This window comes from Leptonychotes weddellii, chromosome 7 (genome assembly GCF_054177405.1).
Source record: "Leptonychotes weddellii isolate Sample4059 chromosome 7, ASM5417740v2, whole genome shotgun sequence".
Classification (NCBI taxonomy): domain Eukaryota; kingdom Metazoa; phylum Chordata; class Mammalia; order Carnivora; family Phocidae; genus Leptonychotes; species Leptonychotes weddellii.
Window position 1 is genome coordinate 132,703,232 of NC_138375.1, and position 19,756 is coordinate 132,722,987.

Genomic DNA, 19,756 nt, shown 5'->3' on the forward strand with positions numbered 1-19,756 from the left:
GCCTGCTTTGGCCCAAGAGATACAAGGAACAGTCTATGGGCACCCTAATTGCTAAAAAGTTAAACAGGAGGTGCCAGGACCACCAACAGCTCAAACATTTGTTACATTAACATTTTACTAGGGCCCACAAAAATATTTTAAAATCAGAAGGGGAAAAAAAAATGAGTTCTTATTCAAGTATTATTTTTATACAAATGCAGTAAAAAATAAATACAAGTGGCCCAAGGCAAAAGTGTCTAGAGCTCATGAAGGCCACATCAATAGTTTTTTTTCCCAAGTCTTCAAACATATGTATTTTACATTAGAATTAAATTATTTTCTAATAAGGGAGATAATAGTAACTAAGAGTACTACACTGTGTACTTCTCTTTCAGTAAGCAATCCAAAAGCCTATAGCCACATATTTAAGAAGTTTTGGTCTAACTTTCAAAAATATCCTTGAAATACTTAAGAATATGTAAAAGATGGAGTCTGATTCTGAACATTCTCTAATAAAAATTTAAAAGTTCAATGGCTCCCATATATCTTAAAGAATATTATCATAAAACCTTTTTTTTTTTTTTTTAAGAGGGGGTGGCCTGAGTGGCTCAGTCAGTTAAGCATCTGCCTTCTGCTCAGGTCATGATCCCAGGGTCCTGGAATGGAGCCCCATTTCTGGCTCCTTGCCTGCTTCTCCCTCTCCCTCTGCTGCTCCCCCTGCTTGTGCTCTGTCAAATAAATAAAATCTTAAAAAAAAAAAAAATCTACAAATTACTACCCCCCCCCTTCTGAGCTGCTATCCCTATTATACAACAGAAACTGCTGACCCCCAATCCAGCAGAAAAAGGCGGCAGAATCTACACTGAATTGACTGGATCAAATCCACAGGAAGACATGAAGTAATACTCAACCATTCACATTTTCTGCAGTAAAACACTTGAATTGAAAGTTACTTTGAAGAAGTTCAGTCAAAAGCAGACACTTAACAGAGGGCTTTAATGTAATACCATTTAGTGACGTGACAATTTGAGAAAAATGGAGAGTATTTTGTGGATAAGAGAAATCGAGGAACACATCTGATGGAGTGGGCATTTTACAACACTGTGACAGACAGCACGTAAAACTATAATGTAAGTGCATTTGAAGAGCTAAACACTGCTGGTCATTCACTGATGTGTCAGACATTTAATTGGAAGGGTGCACCTTCAACAAAGAGTGAAAAAGAGAACCAAGAAAAGACTTTTGTTTTTTTGACAAACTTTGCTAAGTAATCCTGGAAAGGCAAAGGAACACTCTATATTTGTCATTCCACAGCTGGGCTGGAAGAAACTGTTAAGTGAGACACGAGATGTAACGTCAACGGTCAGTGAAGGCAGGTTTCTGGAAATGCCATAATCCCACACATTTGCTTCAAGGAGAAACCTGCAGACATATTTTCAGGTCTTGCTAAGTAACTGTTTATTTGCACTCAATACATCTGGGAAAGTCTGCTACATAGCTAAGGTCACTGTGACCACAGAACAACAGATGAAAAGGATAAAGCACTGAACAGCAAGAAAAATTCATCCCACCCTCGTAAGAATTTCAGTGAACCAGTAAAAAATTGAAGATAAACAAAATAAACAGATACAGCCTTCATCTTTTACGAATATACTTCCTCCCCAAATCTCCCCAATATAAACACTTTGGAGTGTTTATATATTCAGTGCAAGAAACAGTATCACCGGTACATTTGAAACACCTCTGAAGAAAGAATAAAGCTAAAACAACTCTGAATACATTTCACTGTGGTGTAATAATGATATTACACTATAGTGATGGGGGAGAGGCTCTGATAGCACCCATCTGCATTCCACATGAAAAAAACAAATCTAAGATCACGTTTTAAAGAATTCTACAAGCCACATACCCAAACAAAAAAATTTTTTTTCAACAGGACTGCTTTATCATGTAATTTAAGACACAAAGGTTACATGAACTGCAAATGAAGACTTAAAAAGTTTAGCAGCTAAAAAAAAAAAAAAAAAAAAAAAAATCAGAAAATTCATGCTGTATGTCACTCCTCCCATAAATACTTTTCGCCTATGTTCAATTACAGTCAATTCTGAATTGGCTCACCTCTGGCTCAGACTTCTCAAGTCTTTACACAGAGTAAAAGAAATGGATAAAAATGAAAGACAGTATTCTATCCTATACTTTGACCCTGGAAAGGTGTGGGTCTGCTTAAAAAAGGAAGAAGAAACATACACTTAATCACAATAAAGCTTAACACTATGCGGAGCTTATAATCATTTTCAGCGACGGACTGCAAGCTGCGCTGTGAAGAAAATGCATAGCAGAGGAGAAAGCCGGGGATCTGGGGCAACAGGGAAGGAAACAGTGTCAACACAGTGGAAGAAGTGATGAAAACATCTGCATCTACTTGGGAGCTCCCGTGCCCTGGGAGCATTCCTTACATAGCCACCTGCTCCGGAAGGCTGGAGCCCAGACTCTCCCAGTTTGGGAAGCATGATCGCCCGAGTGCCACCTTATGTCACCTCCTCCACTGACTGTCTGGGAACACAGCTGTTCCAAGGGCAACAGAACACACGCACTGTATGGTCTAACCAACATCAAGAGGAAAAGTTTCTTCTTTCTGTATGTCTATTTTTAATACAAATGAAACAGAACCTTTCTATAAATTTGGGCTTCCATCCAGTCCATCCCCTCAGTTTCCTTAAGAGAAACTGGGTGATGGAAGCAAGCCAAACAAGATTATAACCACGTAATGACTGTACTTTCAACATGATTATCCATTTTAAGGGACAGAGAACACTTGAATGTTTTGTAATACCAAACTTAAAAAACAAATTTGGTTATAAAAACTGCAATTCATCCCCCTAGCATTTCTAAAGGTTGGTGTTATTTCTGCATGGACAGATTAATATATTAAATTAAGCCAAGAATTTAAAGACTGGCAAAGTTCTATCACTCTATTTTAAAAAACAAGGATGTTTAAAAACAAAAACAAAAATACGAGTTAGTTGCTTCATGTTACATTTCACAACCATTAATGTTATATGCTTGCTTTCTACAGAAACAGGGTCCTTTATGTCACAACTGCAATTACTGACAGCTTAGATGTTTACAATTACACGGGCTAGTGTTCGACTGGAGCCTGTCGATGGTGACGTCTGGAGGTTTTCTGAGTTTCAACCTAAGGTGTGCCAGGCCCTCTGCTAGGACCACGCTTGCAGGGGAAGGGGAGGGAGAGGAAATCACAGATCAAGTTCTTAAGATTGTTTCACTCTCTTCGAGGCTTTCTGTTTCTTGGTGATCTGTTCAAAATTTCATCCTCCTGTTGGTTGAAAAAATAAGAAATTCGCTATAATTAGCATGCTTTAAACAAGTTAAAACTTCACCAAGCTTTCAAGATCAGCCAGGCTCAGGGTAACCCATCTGAGGACCAAATAAGAGAAGAAAAATGATTAGAAGAAAATGCACCAAAAACAACGGCTATCTCAGAGGTGGCAGGGTTCTGTGTGCTCTAATTTAGTCTGCATGGTTTTCTGTAAACATCCACTTTCCTCAATCTAACCCATCAACATTTGCTTTAAAAAGGACCAGATGCCCTGCTTTCCCACGTGATCTTGCTGAATCCTGAATAACTGAAACTACTGGCCTGTGGGAACATCGGCCCCGTTCTGAGGCTGAGAAAGCTAGGATCTCAGGGCATGGAAGATGATCCTAGCAGAGCCCCACACAACAGTCAAGACTGTAAGCCCAAGGCTCCTCCTACTCTACAGAGTGAGGATGACTGGGGAATATAAAATATGTGTGTGAGACTGGTCCCTGCCTGAAAGAAGCACATCTAGTTGAAAGTCTACATCGTAGCTGACACAGAATATAGCCAAAGAAAATAGAAACAGCGTTGACCTTTATCGATGGAGGGGCAGTTGTAGAAGCTGGAATGGAAACTGCATAGGGTTTTCCAGGAAGGAGCAGACTGAAAAGGGCCCCAAGGAAAGTGTAGATCATTCTCTTTCCCTCATACGTCCTATCCAATGCACCCAAATCTGGACCCAGAAGCCCAGTGAGTTCTCACACTCTCCTATCACCCTGCTCGGAGCCACCGGATCCCGCGGATCCCGCCTGCATTATCGCAGCAGCCTCCGACCTGGCCTCGTTGATTCTGTAGAAACCACGGCAGCCAGCCTAAGCAGATCCTGTCACGCCTGTGCCCCAAAGCCTGCGATGGCTGCCCATTTCACCAGAAGAAGCCAAGCCCACACCGCGACCTGGGAGCCCCACCTCCTCTGGAGCCTTCCCCACCCTGCTTTCCTCCGCCCCCTACTCTACTGGCCACAGGGTCTTCTAGACTACTACTTCAGGCCTCCGTACTGGTTGTCGTCTCTGCAGGAACATTTTTCCCATGGACACCTCTACGGCAAAGTCCTTTATCTCTTTCCGGTCTGCCCCAGGGTCACCTCTTCAACAAGGCCTACCATCTCTAACACTGCAACCCATCCCATCCCACCTCCAGTACTTCCAATACCTTTTCCTGTCCTACTTTTATTTTTCATGGCCTATCGCTTCCTAACATACTATTCATTTACTTCCTTATAACGCCTACAGCTTATTGTCAATTTCCTCCCAATGGAATTTAGGCCCCCCAAAGGAAGGGTATCTTTGTCTTGTTCACTGACAATGTGCAGCCCATGATGGGCACTCCATAAATATTTGTTGAATGAACAAATCCATCAGCCACACGGACAAAAATTTTAGAATACAATGAAATCATTGTTCAAGAAATATTTTTTTTTCTCCTCCTAACCACTAGACCACCAGGGAAGGAAATACTTTTTCAGGGCACAGTGGGGAGAGAGAGGAGACAGACGTGTTCAATAATAACCTGAAGTTACCATTTTCGCAAACATTTTATTGGTTTTCCCCTGAAACCTTCTGCTTATTCCAGAAAACCATCTGCAGCACAGAAAAATACTTCTGAGATTCAGATGTAGTTTAAAATGATCCAGGGAAATGTGTACCTGTGTTGCTAAGAATTCCACTCTTACAAAATTAATTCTAGTGTTTTTTTTTACTGCCACAGCCCGTGAAAATTACCCTCTGAAAATAAGCCCCTACTTAAGTGCACCTTCGCCCAAGCTGCTCGGGCTGGAATACGTACAGCCTCTGCCGTTACCTCTGCTCTCGGTTTCCTGTCGTCCTCCTCCTGACTAGCAGTGCCACCATCTTCTTCAGCATCACTCTTCTGCTTCTCTTCTGAGACAGAGACCAAAAGTACAACAAACTGAGCAAAACCTCACACCTGCTTTTGATAATGAGACCAGCAGCCTTAGGACACACCTCTGGAGTCTAGGGCAATCTTTAGCGGCGTCACTTGCTTCTGAGTTTGAAACATCTTAGGGTCTTGGCGTAAAGCAGATATTCTGGGGTCTACTTACCAAGTTTTTCTTCGCCCTCCTCATCCTCATCTCCCTTGTCCTTTTCCTCTTCCTTTTCTTCTTCCTCCTCCTTCACATCTGGTTGGGGAGCATCGGTCTTCTTATACTCCACAGGACTGGACTGTTTCTGAAATATTCCCCCAAAGCACCAACAGTTTTGTTCACATTTTTATGTACTACATTATCACATAGTTATTGAATGCCTATGAATAAAGTTCTGCACAAGGCCATATACTGGCATAGATAAATAAAAATGTTAAGGAAGAATTCCTGCCCCGAGAGCTCTCTCTTCAGTGAGCATGTGTGTGTGTCAAAGGCAGGAGGCACAGTAAGAACAAAGAGGTGAGGCAGGAACATGCAGATCTAAACAGTCAAGATGACTGAGGCACAGACACGCAGACAGAAGCGTGGTGGGGGGAGAAGACTGAAAAAGGAAACCTGCGGATCAGGTTACAAAACATCGAATGCAAGGTGAAACACAGTTCTCATTTAATAGAAGTAGAGCACCTAAACAAAATTTTCTTTCCTGGTTTTTGGATTGCATACAACAAAGACTAAATTAGAAAAACTTTAAAATAAGGCTGGATTACCCCCACATGTATTTTTGGAGGGAGCGTGGGGATGCTGAGGGAAGAATGGATAATGAAAAAAAAATCAAAGACTGTTATAAAGTATATGAATACAAACAGCTATGACAAGGAGGAAAAGCTGGTTTGGGTCCAGATGGCTGGTTTTGTATCTAAGTTGTTGGGTTTTTTATTTTTGTTTTCCAGAAAACTGCTGCCAAATATTAGGGAAGAGTAATACAGCAGGCTTAACTACTACTAGAAACCGAAGGGCTGTAAATCCTACTCCCACCTGGGCACAATATACGGCCACTGAGAGCAGTGACTAAGGTTTCAGATGTGACCCAGTCATTGCTGAGAAAACTTCAGGCAAAAGATCTTAGTTATACTAATATATAAAAGTGACTAAACAGAAAAACTCATACCTTTCCAGAGCAGCAGAAGAGGATAACAAGAAACACGGGCAGAGCTACGGTCAAAATGTAGACCACCCAGAGCCACGGGCGCTCCTCAGCGGCCTCAATCATCTGCCCCACTACACCTGGCTGAAAAACAGGACGGGACAGACTTCAGGTCCTCGGTTTTGACACCAAATATAGGCTGCACTGTTCAATTTCTGCATGGCACTACTCAGGCTCCTCCTTTGTCAAAGGGTTCGAGCCAAGATATTCAGACAATATAAAAAGGAAATAAGAGAAAAGCCTCCATTTTCCCCCCACTCTTATCATCAAGGTGATTTCCCTTTCACAGACGTCAACACAGGATTCTTAATCACCTGCCAGAGGCCCCCTTAACCTCAGGGCCAGTGAATGAAGAATTTCTTGATCAGTATCTCTGGCTCTCCCACTCACAGCTCGACCATGTGGCCAATTGTGTGAAAATTGCATATACTGGTAAACCAAGATTCAACATTTAAGAGTGCATTAAAATACCCTAAATGACAAATTTTGTTAAACATATTTTAGCACGTTAATTAAAAAAAAAAGCAACAAAAAACCCTACCCTAACACAAATAGGGAATCTAAAGTCATTACATTAGACTAACGAAATCATGTCCAAACACCCAGTATTTTGTCTTTAGCAGGCATCCAGTCCCACATTTTATGCCAATATTCTCAAATAAGGGAAAAGACAAATCCTAGAAGATTGCCTGGCACAAAAGGAACAATTTGTCACCAGCAATAACAGACATAAATGCCTAAGAAGCAAGTGAGCACGAACCTCGGCAGCCCCGTCAGCAGCCTTCTTCAGTCCCCATCCATCATTGGCCCAATCATCAACTACTCTTCGATCCCCGCAAACAATAAAGTTGTCAAAAAAAATGTCAGAGGTCATGGACCACAGTTCCAAACCAATAGCACTAAAAGGAGTCATTTTGAAAGGTTCCAGATCTTCAAAGAAATCCGGATTTGGTATTTTTCGGGGCTTCCAGATTCCCTGGAAAAAAAATATATATTTTTTTAAAACATTTCAAATAGGGGACCTGGGTGGCTCAGTCGTTAAGCGCCTGCCTTCGGCTCAGGTCATGATCCCAGGGTCCTGGGATCGAGCCCCACATCAGGCTTCCTGCTCAGCGGGAAACCTGCTTCTCCCTCTCCCACTCCCCCTGCTTGTGTTCCCTCTCTCGCTGTGTCTCTCTCTGTCAAATAAATAAATAAAATCTTTAAAAAAAAAAACAACAAAAACATTTCAGATAATGAACAACACAAATAAGAGTTAAGACCAACTGTGCATGATCAGTGACGGTAGTGTTGACTTTGTAAAACGTAACTGAGTACCAGGGAGAAAATGATGAAGATGTCTGGACTCCAACTACTTTCAGTTTCTAACCTCAACCCTGACCTTGACCCAAACCAACACCTCGCTCTGCCTGGCACATTCCAACAAGACTCTTATCACCGAATAGCCTTGAACAAGCACAGGCTTGCTCAGTGGGGATTCGCAATGTACGTGACCTTCAACCAGCAATTGTACTTCTTGATAACTAGCTAGAGGAATAGTTACCACACATACCCAGACACGCGCAAGGGTGATCACTGCAGCAAAGACTCTGAAAGCAAAAATGGGTGGAAGGCAATCCACCCAAATGGCCATCCACAGAACAGCTAAAGGGCGGTTTTAATTCAAGGGCGATTTTAATTTATCTTATTGCTTGAATACACAACTAAAAATACACTTACAAACAGAAAAGTATACACATAGCATATGCACAGAGACACACACCCATACCTTACATTTTAAAGGGGGACAGGGATGCCTGGATGGCTCAATTGGTTGAATGTCTGACTCTTTTTTTTTTTTTTTTAAAGATTTTATTTTTATTTATTTGACAGAGAGAGCACAAGCAGAGGGAGAGAGAGGGAGAAGCAGGTTCCCTGCTGAGCAAGGAGCCCGATGTGGGACTTGATCCCAGGACCCTGGGATTATGACCTGGGCCGAAGGCAGCCGCTTAACTGACTGAGCCACCCAGGTGTCCCGAATGTCTGACTCTTGATTTGGGCTCAGGTCGTGATCTTGGGGTCTTGAGATCGAGCCCCATGTCAGGCTCCACGCTCAGCCCGGAGATGGCTTAACACTCTCTCTCCCTCTCCTACCCCTCCCCACTGCACGCTCGTGCTCTCTTTTTCTCTGAAATAAATATTTTGTGAAAAATAAGATAAAGTAAAGGGGGACAAAGTGGAAATTAATGATGACAAATCATTTGACTAGGACAGAAACTGAGGAGACCAGGGTCTGAGTGGTTACGTCTGTAGCAAAGCTGCAGCTTTATAACATCACCATCTGTACGGTCTTTTCACAGTTGAGATACTGAGGCGAAGCACTGGGCAGACTCGGGGTCAGGGAGCCCCCTCCCGTCTCCACGCTCTACCCACCGCATCCCACGGATCGCCAGTTTGGATCCAGTGGCTGCAACACCCCATACCACACAACAGCAGGGTGCCCAAATAACAAGCTTTCCATTTTTCTTTTCTGTTTTTAAACACAAGTTACAAAGCAATTATGAAACCTCTTTCCAGTCCCTAGGTGTATTTTTTCAACACCTAGCATATAAGTTCTCTCTCAATTCTGAAGTTTGTTTTTTGGGTTTTTTTTTAAGCTGGGCATGGAGCCTAACGCGGGGCTTCAAGTCACCACCCTGACTCTTGAGATTTGAGCTGAGATCAGGAGTTGGACTCTCAACTGACTGAGCCACCCAGGCACCCCTGAAGTTGTTTTTTTTTTTTTTTAAAGATTTTATTTATTTATTTGATAGAGACACAGCTAGAGAGGGAACACAAGCAAGGGGAGTGGGAGAGGGAGAAGCAGGCTGCCCGCGGAGCAGGGAGCCCTATGCGGGGCTCGATCCCAGGATCCTGGGATCATGACCTGAGCCAAAGGCAGACGCCCAATGACTGAGCCACCCAGGCACCCCTCAAGTTTGCTTTTAATTCAGTTGTTTGAATACAGTGATCAACCACGCAGCCTTGCTACAGACAAAACTTCTATCCAAACAAACAGATCAATGAGGTAACTCAACCATCAGGAGGCACAAACCTGGTAGTTAGGATTGTCAATCATGGGAGGCTTCCATTTGCCCTTATAATTAGGGTTGTCAATCATAGGTCGCTGCCAGACACCACACCCAGGGGCCGACTCACACTTAGGGTTGGCAATCTGAGGAGCCTCCCATTCCCCATCCATATCTTCATCCCTGTGGAGATACAAATTACAAATAGATTCTGTGATGCGGGACTAGGACGGCCACGCCAGGGCTCCCCTGAAATCCTGCAGTAATGCTTTCAGGGTCATACTGTGTCACTGGAGTATCATCTTATTCCTGCATTTCCAGTAACAAGGGTTTTTCATGACAGATGCATTAAAGACAAACACGTAATTAAATTTGTTGAGCTCTACACTTAAATTGGACACTTGGCTATATTTAATCATTAACTTTCACTTCAATAAAAAAGCAGTAATTTAAAAAGTTAACTGAAGCTCTTACCAATCCTCTGGCTTCTCCGCATCTGGATCAGGTACATATTCGGGCTCATCATCTAACCAGCCCTCAGGCTTAGTAGCTTCTTCATCTGGAATCTTAGCAGGGGCATCTTCATCCCTTAAACACAAAAGAAAAAGCTAATTATGACAACACTGACTGAAAAATCACAATGTGATCCCATGTTATGAATCTGAAACAGGGCAATCTGAAAATATTTCAGTCACACTTAATCTCAAAATTTAAAATAATTCCTCCTAGAAAATAGAAGAGAATAATTCATTCCTATGATAGTGGTCTAGTATTCAGAATAGAAAGCTCTTACAATTCAATAATAAAAAGACAACCCAACTTAAACACTGGCAAAGGATGTGAATAGACATTTCTCCAAAGATACACAAAGGGCCAATAAGCACACGAAATGATGTGTAACATCGTTAGCCACCAGGGAAATGCCAATCAAAGCCCTAATAAGCGATCACTTCACGACCACTAGGATGGCTGTAAGAAAAATGACTGATAAAAACAAGTGCTGGCGAGGATGTGGAGAAACCAGGACTCTCATAACGTTACTGGTGGGAAAGTTAAAAACAGCAGCAATTCTGCTCCAAGAGCAATGAAAATGCAGAACCATTCAAAATCTGTAACGACTGTTCATAGCAGCAGGACTCATAACCATTGCCAAAACCGGGAGACAATCTAAACGTCAGTCAACCGGGGAATGGATGAAGTGTGGCGGTTATCACACGATGGAGTATTATTCGCTCAGAAAGAGGAATGGAGTACTGTCACATGCTTCAACATGGATGAACCCTGAAGACATTATGCTCAGTGAAAGAAGCCAGACACAAAAGGTCATACATTACAGTATGCTACGTCCAGAATAGGTTAATCCAGAGATAGAAAGTAGTTTAGTGATTGCCAAGGGGCTGGTGGAAGGGGGAAACAGGAAGTAACCGCTTAATGGGTATGGATTTCTTTTTGGGTGATACAAATGTTCTGGAATTAGACAGTGGGGATGGTTCTGTGAATATACTGAACTGCTGAATTGTACCAATTACGAGGGTGGATTTTAGTATGTGAATTGTAACTCAAACAATTACTCTTTTTTTTTTTTTTTTAAAGATTTTATTTATTTATTTGACAGAAAGAGAGAGTGAAAGCAGGAACACAAGCAGGGGGAGTGGGAGAAGGAGAAGCAGGCTTCCTGCTAAGCAGGGAGCCCGATGTGGGGCTCGATCCCAGGACCCTGGGATCATGACCTGAGCCGAAGGCAGACGCTTAACGACTGAGCCACCCAGGCGCCCCTCAAACAATTACTCTTAAAATAAAAGTTCATCAAGTAACTAATTTCAAAGTTTTACACGGTTACTATGAAACATACCATATTAACTGGTAAGCAAAGACATCTTCTATCCTCTATCAGGATTATGCTTCTTTTTGACTCATGCTTGTTTTAAATTAATTGCATGAGAACATTGTATAACATTTAGCTGGCCCTTTTAATGAAGCTAAACATTCACACTCCTACCCCCAAAATAAATCCGCTAGTTAAGGAGCGTGATACTGAAATAGGCTGAATCCAGATCTATGTTCATGAATACACAAATAAATTCAGCGTTTACACTAGTGCAGCATAAAAGTTCAGGTACACATACTTTTTTTTTTTTTTTTTTAAGATTTTATTTATTTATTTGACAGAGAGAGACACAGTGAGAGACGGAACACAAGCAGGGGGAGTGGGAGAGGGAGAAGCAGGCTTCCCGCGGAGCAGGGAGCCCGATGCGGGGCTTGATCCCAGGACCCTGAGATCATGACCTGAACCGAAGGCAGACGCTTAACGACTGAGCCACCCAGGCGCCCCCAGGTACACATACTTTAAGAAAGGAAAAACATCAGCTAGAATTTAACGGCTCTTTGTCACTTCCTGACATTTCTGAAAGTCACTGTATCGGAGTTCAAACATGGCCATACACAAGAGTACAGCCCTGCTGTTCTCACTTTTCCTCACTCTCCAATTCGTATCCTACAAGAAAGGCTACACAGCGTATACTCAAGTTCACTCACACATGTCAAGCTCACTCCTACTCCTCTACTTTTGCACAAGCTGGGAATATCATTTCCCATCTTCACCATTTGCTTGACTCCTACCCGACTTCCAAGTCCCAGTTTGACTTGCTCTGCTCCAAGAAACCACCCCTGGACCAGGTATACTTGGTGCTCTGGTCACTTACTAATAATACCTACTATTAGATCACTCACCACATCCATGCCAACTTCACCTGCCTATCTTACAACTGGACTGGGAGTCATGCGGGCAGCTGGTATCCCTGTGGCTTTGTATTCCATTGCCCAATACAGAGCAGAGATGTCTTGAGTGTTATTTAATGGGGAAAAGGTTATTTTTCAAATTAAAATTTAAAATTTCGGGGCACCTGGGTGGCTCCATCGGTTAAGCAACTGCCTTCGGCTCAGGTCATGATCTCAGGGTCCTGGGATCGAGCCCCACTTTGGGCTCCCTGCTCAGAGGGGAGCCCTCTCCCTCTACCCCTCCACCCCCCCACTTGTGCACGCATGAGTTCTCTCTCTCTCTCAAATAAATAAAAATTAAGCAGGGAGCCTGATACAGGGCTAGATCCCAAGACCCTGAGATCATGACCTGAGCCAAAGGTAGACGATTAACCAAATGAGCCACCTAGGTGCCCCAAAATCTTTAAAAAAATAAATAAAATTTCAAGACTTTCAAATGTTAATTCATAAAAGCACTGGACGAGCCAGGCCAAGAAAGGTTCTGCTACAAACCACCCATGTTACCACTGGCAAACTCATCAACTTCAGCATTTTGTGGCTTGTAAAATGGTATTAGGCAATCCAGATGACCATTATCGCCCATTTTCAGCTATAGTGGTCTCCATTTTTCCTACCATTTAGACAGCATCACAGATTACTGAAATTATGAGATCTTAGCCAACACTGAGTTGCTTAAGCCATGTGGAACATATGAAATGCTGCACTGCAAAGACTCACCAGTCATCTGGTTTGACAGCATCGGGATCTGGTATTTTTGGTCTTTCATCCCAATCCTCAGGCTTCTGGTCTTCTGGGTCCTCAATTTCACGTGAAGGATTTACAGGAGGAGTCATGTCATTTAGCAAATTTCCACTATTCACAACAGATTGGTCCACTAATATTTCAAAACTATTATCTGGATTCAAGACTGAAAAAAATGAAATGCAATTAAAGAAAAATAAATTAACCACTCATTCCCCAAGCTCTCTTTACCACAGCAGATCATATTTCTAATAGAAAACGGAAGCACAGCGTAATGACCTCAGGGTGTCAGTCAGAACATGGTCTTGGAGCCTTATGTAAGTTAACTCTCTCTTCCTTATCTGTAAATCATAAATGCTAGTTCCTCAGGATTTTAAAATTAAAGCAAATGATACATAAAATTTAAAATGCCAGAAGACTACTTATAGACATTAAAAACATCAAAACACCAAAGAACTAATGCAATAATAGTCTGACACAAATGGTTACACATCAGTCAACAGGCAAATAAGTTAATTTATTATAACCATCACCTCCGAGCCAAAAAAAAGAAAAGCCCATTTCCTCATTTTCTGAATTGGTACTACTACCATATATGTCACCAAAATTTCAAAGTACACAAGCTCTTGATCTTACTTATTAAACCACATGCCTACTGACGGTTGTACTTCTGGAGTCCAGGGGAACTTTAAATCCATAAAGGTATCTTAAGTGAGACTTCCTCTGAAGCCTGGATCCCACACCTAAACGTCTCACAGGCACCTGGCTAAGTCCCAGCACATCCAGAACACCATGGAAAGCAAGGAGCGCCCATACCACTGACATCAATGATCATGAGACCAGCAATGTGATCAGTCATACGTACTCTCAGAGAGATTCCTACTTTTGTGAGGGGAGCAAGTGAAATACAGCACGTCCAACTTTTTTTTAATTTATCTGAGAGAGAGAGAGAGAGAGAGTGCGTGCATGTGTGCAAGGGGAGGGAAAGAGAATCCTCAAGCAGACTCCCTGCTGAGCATAGAGCCAGACGCGGGGCTCAATCCCACGACTCCAAGATCATGACCTGAGTTGACATCAAGAGCCAGCCACTCGGGGAGCCTGGGTGGCTCAGTCGGTTAAGCAACTGCCTTCGGCTCAGGTCATGATCTCAGGGTCCTGGGATCGAGCCCCACATCGGGCTCCCTGCTCGGTGGGAAGCCTGCTTCTCCCTCTCCCACTCGCCCTGTTTATGTTCCCTCTCTCGCTCTCTCTCTCTCTGTCAATTAAGTAAATAAATAAAATCTTAAAAAAAAGAGCCAGCCACTCAACCGACTGAGCCACCCAGGCGCCCCTAGCACGTTCAACTTTTAATAAAACATTACATGTGTTTATACACATATAGCCAAATACATACTACAATGTTGATATTTCAGATAATTTTAAATGTCTTTTGTTTGCTTATTTCTAGCTTTTGAATTCTATACAGAGCATGTGTTACTTTTGTTATAAAGAAAAAAGGTTACTGTATTCTTTAGGAAAAGAGACATGTCCACATATACTCAAACCAGCAGGAAAAGCTTCATTAAAATAAAAAACACATTCCAGGGGCCCCTGGGTGGCTCAGTCAGTTAAGCAACTGGCTCTTGGTTTCAGCTCAGGTCCTGGTCTCGAGCCCACGCCAGGCTCTGTGCTCAGTGCAGAGTGTGCTTGAGGATTTCTCTCTCTCTCCCTCTGCCTCTCACCTCCCTTGCACGGTCTCTCTCTCTCTCAAAAACAAACAAATAAATCTTTAAAAAATAATAATAATAAAATAAAAAATGCATTCCAACGTCCAAATGATTAAACTCAACTCTAGGTGGCTCAGTTGGTTAAACGTCTTGATCCCAAGGGTCCTGGGATCAAGTCCCGCATCGGGCTCCTTGCTCAGCGGGGAGCCAGCTTCTCCCTGTGCCCTACCATTCCCCCTGCGTGTGCTCTCTCTGACAAATAAAATCTTAAACACACACACACACAAACCCCAACTATCTAGGTATTGGAGCATCCAAAGTTCAAATGAAAGATAATTTGAAAAAAATGTACATATATTTCTTTTTTTTTTTTTTAAAGATTTTATTTATTTATTTGACAGAGAGACACAGCGAGAGAGGGAACACAAGCAGGAGGAGTGGAAGCGGGAGAAGCAGGCTTCCCGCCGAGCAGGGAGCCCGATGCGGGGCTCGATCCCAGGACCCTGAGATCATGACCTGAGCCGAAGGCAGACGCCTAACGACTGAGCCACCCAGGCGCCCCAAAATGTACATATATTTCTATTGTGTCCCATTATTTAACATGTTATCAACAACAAAATACACAATGGGAGAAAATGAGGGGAATCAGCAAAGCTTACTCTTAGAACGGTCTCAAACCCCACTTCTCAATTCAACCTATGGGAAAAGAAGCTTTTCTTAGTGCTGAGAAATTAAGTCCTTTTTACCACTAAGATATTAAGTCAACAGAGACTCTTATTTGCAGGCGTGGGTCTTCTGCAGATGTGCAATCTTTAAATTAAACAGATGATAAATGTATAGTGCCATAACACCCCCAAATTAATATGTTTTCTTACTTAATGTATAAAGATGTGTTTTCTTATCAGTAAAATAGGTCTTCAGATCTGCATCTGGTCTCTTGGCATGCTTTTCTTCATATATACCGGTTTTGGGGTTTTTGTGGCGGAAGATGAAGTGCAATTTATAGTCTTCTCCACATTTATCTGGACCAAACATAATCGTATAAGGGGTCTTGTCGTGGAACTGATCCTTCAGAAACAAAAATGAATTATTTTTAAGTGACTCAATCAAAGTGTTCAAAAGCAAACTTTCAAAGTATGCTATTTCCTCTAATAAAATCCCAAGTAAATTTTTGGCACCTTAAAGAAAAAGCTGATTCATTTACGAGGCTTATATAGATACCAGTGAAAAGGAATAACCAGAAATTACCAGAGAACTTTACATGAAGATATACGAAGGTACTTTAAAAAAAAAAAAGAGTAATGCATGTATCTAGATAGTTACTGCTTCTTTCATAAAACAAAGAAATAAGTTTTGCCAAAACTAAAAATTACACAGAACAGAAATCAGGGATAAGGCACGATGGCTTTGAAATTCACATTTCAAATAAAAACCAAAGAAGAGTCAAGGTCAATATTCCCAATCCTCTAAATATTTCAACAGTAGGAGAGGAGGCCTTCATTTTCCCAGGTCTTACAAGATTCTCTTTCCTTTTCTCTAAGATTCTCAAAAGACAATTGTGGGCGGCCACAAGGAAACAGGAAGGACCTACCAGGTTGAGTTCTGGGGTTTTGGAAAGCAGTTTCACGTAGGCACCACCACATTCTATTCCATTTTGGAAATTAACCTCATATCTGATTTCAAAGAGAAAAGTAGAAAACCGTAAGGCATTCTGAAAGATCAAATTTCTTAATTCACTTCCCCTCTCCCCCATGTTTTATCACAGGTCATACTTTTATCCTTAAGAGAAATTCCACCTTCTATTGCTTTTGAAGACTTTTTTTTTTTTAAGGTAATTTTTATGCCCAACTGGGGCTCCAACTCACACCCCAAGATCAAGAGTTGCATGCTCTACTGACTAAGCCAGACAGGTGCCCCTCATTTTCTATTGCTTTTGAATGGCTACCCAACCACCCCCCAAATGTAAGTTAAAATAAAACAAAACTTTAATGCAGATTCCCAGTGTACACTTTTTATAAAATCCTGATCATTTGCTATCAGGAGAAAAATAAGTCAATCTGTTTCAAAAGAATTTACTGGGAAGGAAAAAAAAATACTGGATTACAAGATACTTCAATACACCACAAACCCGCTACTGTAATATATAATTATTCTTATAATTTTTTAGAGTAGAGTAATAATTTCTTGAGATCTGGGAAGTTTCTATCAAGCAAACATTTCACTCACTGAACAATGAGAGGCTTGGTATCAAACAGGAAGGGCTTGTTCAGTTTTGCAGAGATGGCATGATGCTTGGCCCGAGACACCAACACAAGCCCTTTATCACCTGGGAGCTTTGTTTCCTTCATTTCATCTACCTCCCACTTTCCTGTAAGACATCAGAAAAAAATCCACTTCCTAATTATGCCTTTGAAGATCCCTTAAATGGTAACAAGCAAAACTCCAAGTTGTGCACATCTATCATATTGGCAAATTTTTAACCTATTCCATTTACCTATGAGAGCTAGCCTATTAACCACACACATGTGACAAGTATTAGGATATGGTTTTTAAACCTGTAGCGTGTTCACTTCATCAATACCTAGAAAGACCTTCCATTTCCAACAGACAGCACCACAGGTGACACATTACCTCTCCATTTTATGGTGCAAAGCAGTCAACAGGTCTAATCCTATTAACACACAGACAGCAAAGCTTCCAAGGAAAAATCTTAAAATGTATACATACTCTTTTCAAACCAGCCTTAAGAGACACTATAGAAACCACACGTGAAGCCTCAATCTGCTATTCTATGTAAATCAAATGGACTCTCACCGTCGTATTTGGCAATTTCATCATCAGTGTCATCCTTCTTAGCTTTGGATAAAATCCACCTGTAATTAAGACAAACCCCCAAATTAAGATTTAAACGACAGCTAGCCTGTGAAAAGAAACAATGTAAATACTAACAAAAGCAGATCTATCCAAGTCTTCTTAGCCTACTTAACCACTCTACTACTTTCAACTTTTAAATCTGCCACACAAACAGTAATACATTCCATTCAACTCACAAACCTAAAGAAAAAGTACCAAACCCATGAAATAATTCCTTTTTTTTTTTTTTTTTAAGATTTTAGTTACTGAGAGAGAGAGCACGCACGAGTGGGAAGGAGAGGGAGAGAGAATCTTAAGCAGACTATGCAAAGAGCATGGAACCCGACGCAGGGCTTGATACCATGACTGCGAGATCATGACCTGAGCTGAAACCAAGAGTCAGACGCTTAACCGACTGAGCCACCCAGGCGCCCCTCCACTCTTTTTAAGACTCAAGAGAAAAAAATTCCTCAGTTCAAAAGAACAATATATATAAAAAAATTCCTCAGTTCAAAAGAACAATATATACAAAAATTCCTCAGTTCAAAAGAACAAGGGGGAAAGAGAAATGGAAATTAGACCCACATATTCTAAAAAACTTTTCTAAATGGACATGTTCTAAATTCTCCTAAATGAGCACGAACACTAGGGACATAAAATAGTTAAGACATTTTACTGTATAAAATGCTATCCAAAAATGAATCCACTATCACATCATATTTACATGATGTTTGCCTCTAAGACATTTTCCCCTAAGAAACACTTACCCTGACAGAGTTCCTCTGTCAAAAGAATCAGCAAAATACACTTCCCCTGTTGGAATCGGAGCTTTGTAGGTGACCTGTGTTAAATATAAAAATGTATCAAGAATTTCAATTTTCAGCATGATTCCCTTCTTAGTAAGATTTGCTTTCAATTATCCGAAATTTTTATAGCTGGCTCACGATTATATATATATATATAATTTATCATTGGCAACATATAAGAAAGCCTGCTATTTTAGCTGACTTTGCTTCCCCTTGGAAAAGGATCCAAATTTACCTTCATCCTTTGACTGTCTCAAGAGGTAAAACCAATAGATTCAAAGACCATTTCAAACCTTTGGAGAAGGAGGAACGCTAGTATCTGGTTTCGATTTGGAGTCTTCCACCTCTTCAATAACATCATCGAGGTCGTCCTCAATATCAATCATATCATCATCGTGTCCTTCATGAGCCTGAACGATAGCAGTTCCAAGGACCAGTAACATACACAGCAACCACTTCCCTTCCATCATCTACACATAAAAATATTAAAAAAAAGAGTACAATCAGTGAAATGTTATCACTTCCTTTTAAACATTTTATAAAGATCACTGACCCCTCTCTTATTTAAAATTAAGGCTTTCAAGGGATGCCTGGGTGGCTCAGTCGCTAAGTGTCTGCCTTCGGCTCGGGTCATTATCCCGGGGTCCTGGGATCGAGCCCCACATGGGGCTCCCTGCTCAGCAGGAGGCCTGCTTCTCCCTCTCCCACCCCCCCACTTGTGTTCCCTCTCTCTATCAAATAAAAAAAATCTTTTAAAAAAATAAGTAAAATAAAATAAAAATAAAATTAAGGCTTTCAAATCAGAGCTAAAAGAACTTTATTGTGACTATTTTATTTTACAGATAAGGAAAGTGAGCCCAGGGGCACCTGGGTGGCTCAGATGGTTAAGTGTCTGCCTTCGGCTCAGGTCATGATCCAGGGTTCTGGGATTGAGTCCCGCATGGGGTTCCCTGCTAGGTGGGAAGCCTGCTTCTCCCTCTGCCTCTCATGAATAAATAAATAAAACATTTAAAAAAAAAAAAAAAGGGAAAGTGAGCCCAGAGAGATGAAGAGGGTCTTCCCAAAATCAGTTAGTTAAAAGACTGAATTTCAAGAAAATTCCAAAACGGAACTCAAAAACAATTGTCCCCATATAGAACGTTGGCTACCCAGACCCAGGGTGTCTGAATGCAATTTCAAACTAACTGCTTGATTTAAAGAGTTTGACGATGGACAAAAGCCTCTTCTGCATATTAATTTACAATTTACAGTCACATGGTAACAGAAGAGCTGAAGAGCCTCACATTAAAGATTTAATAGCTATTGCTCAAAGATCATCAAGTTTAGATATGGTTTTAAATTAGTGTTTTAAGACTCAACAAAAATATTAAACCAA

At 41.4% G+C, this 19,756-nt stretch overlaps 1 protein-coding gene across 2 annotated transcripts in view; it reads right to left on the bottom strand.

Moving 5' to 3' along the window:
• Positions 1 to 956: 956 nt before the first annotated feature.
• The window catches only part of CANX (calnexin), a 34,295-nt gene continuing 15,495 nt past the window's right edge, over positions 957 to 19,756 (bottom strand). The window contains exons 2-15 of one of the 2 annotated variants that reach the window (XM_006739900.3): positions 18,675 to 18,851; positions 18,343 to 18,416; positions 17,537 to 17,595; positions 16,949 to 17,090; positions 16,314 to 16,395; positions 15,598 to 15,790; positions 12,993 to 13,182; positions 9,972 to 10,085; positions 9,524 to 9,680; positions 7,211 to 7,426; positions 6,415 to 6,534; positions 5,424 to 5,550; positions 5,162 to 5,241; positions 957 to 3,316 (exon numbers count right to left, since the gene is read on the bottom strand). In XM_006739900.3, coding sequence (XP_006739963.1) covers positions 3,263 to 3,316; positions 5,162 to 5,241; positions 5,424 to 5,550; positions 6,415 to 6,534; positions 7,211 to 7,426; positions 9,524 to 9,680; positions 9,972 to 10,085; positions 12,993 to 13,182; positions 15,598 to 15,790; positions 16,314 to 16,395; positions 16,949 to 17,090; positions 17,537 to 17,595; positions 18,343 to 18,416; positions 18,675 to 18,851 — 1,785 coding nt within the window. In that variant the 3' untranslated portion in view covers positions 957 to 3,262. Of the gene's footprint in view, positions 3,317 to 5,146; positions 5,242 to 5,423; positions 5,551 to 6,414; positions 6,535 to 7,210; positions 7,427 to 9,523; positions 9,681 to 9,971; positions 10,086 to 12,992; positions 13,183 to 15,597; positions 15,791 to 16,313; positions 16,396 to 16,948; positions 17,091 to 17,536; positions 17,596 to 18,342; positions 18,417 to 18,674; positions 18,852 to 19,756 lie in introns of both variants that reach the window. The other variant, XM_031035154.2, reaches the window with a different exon arrangement.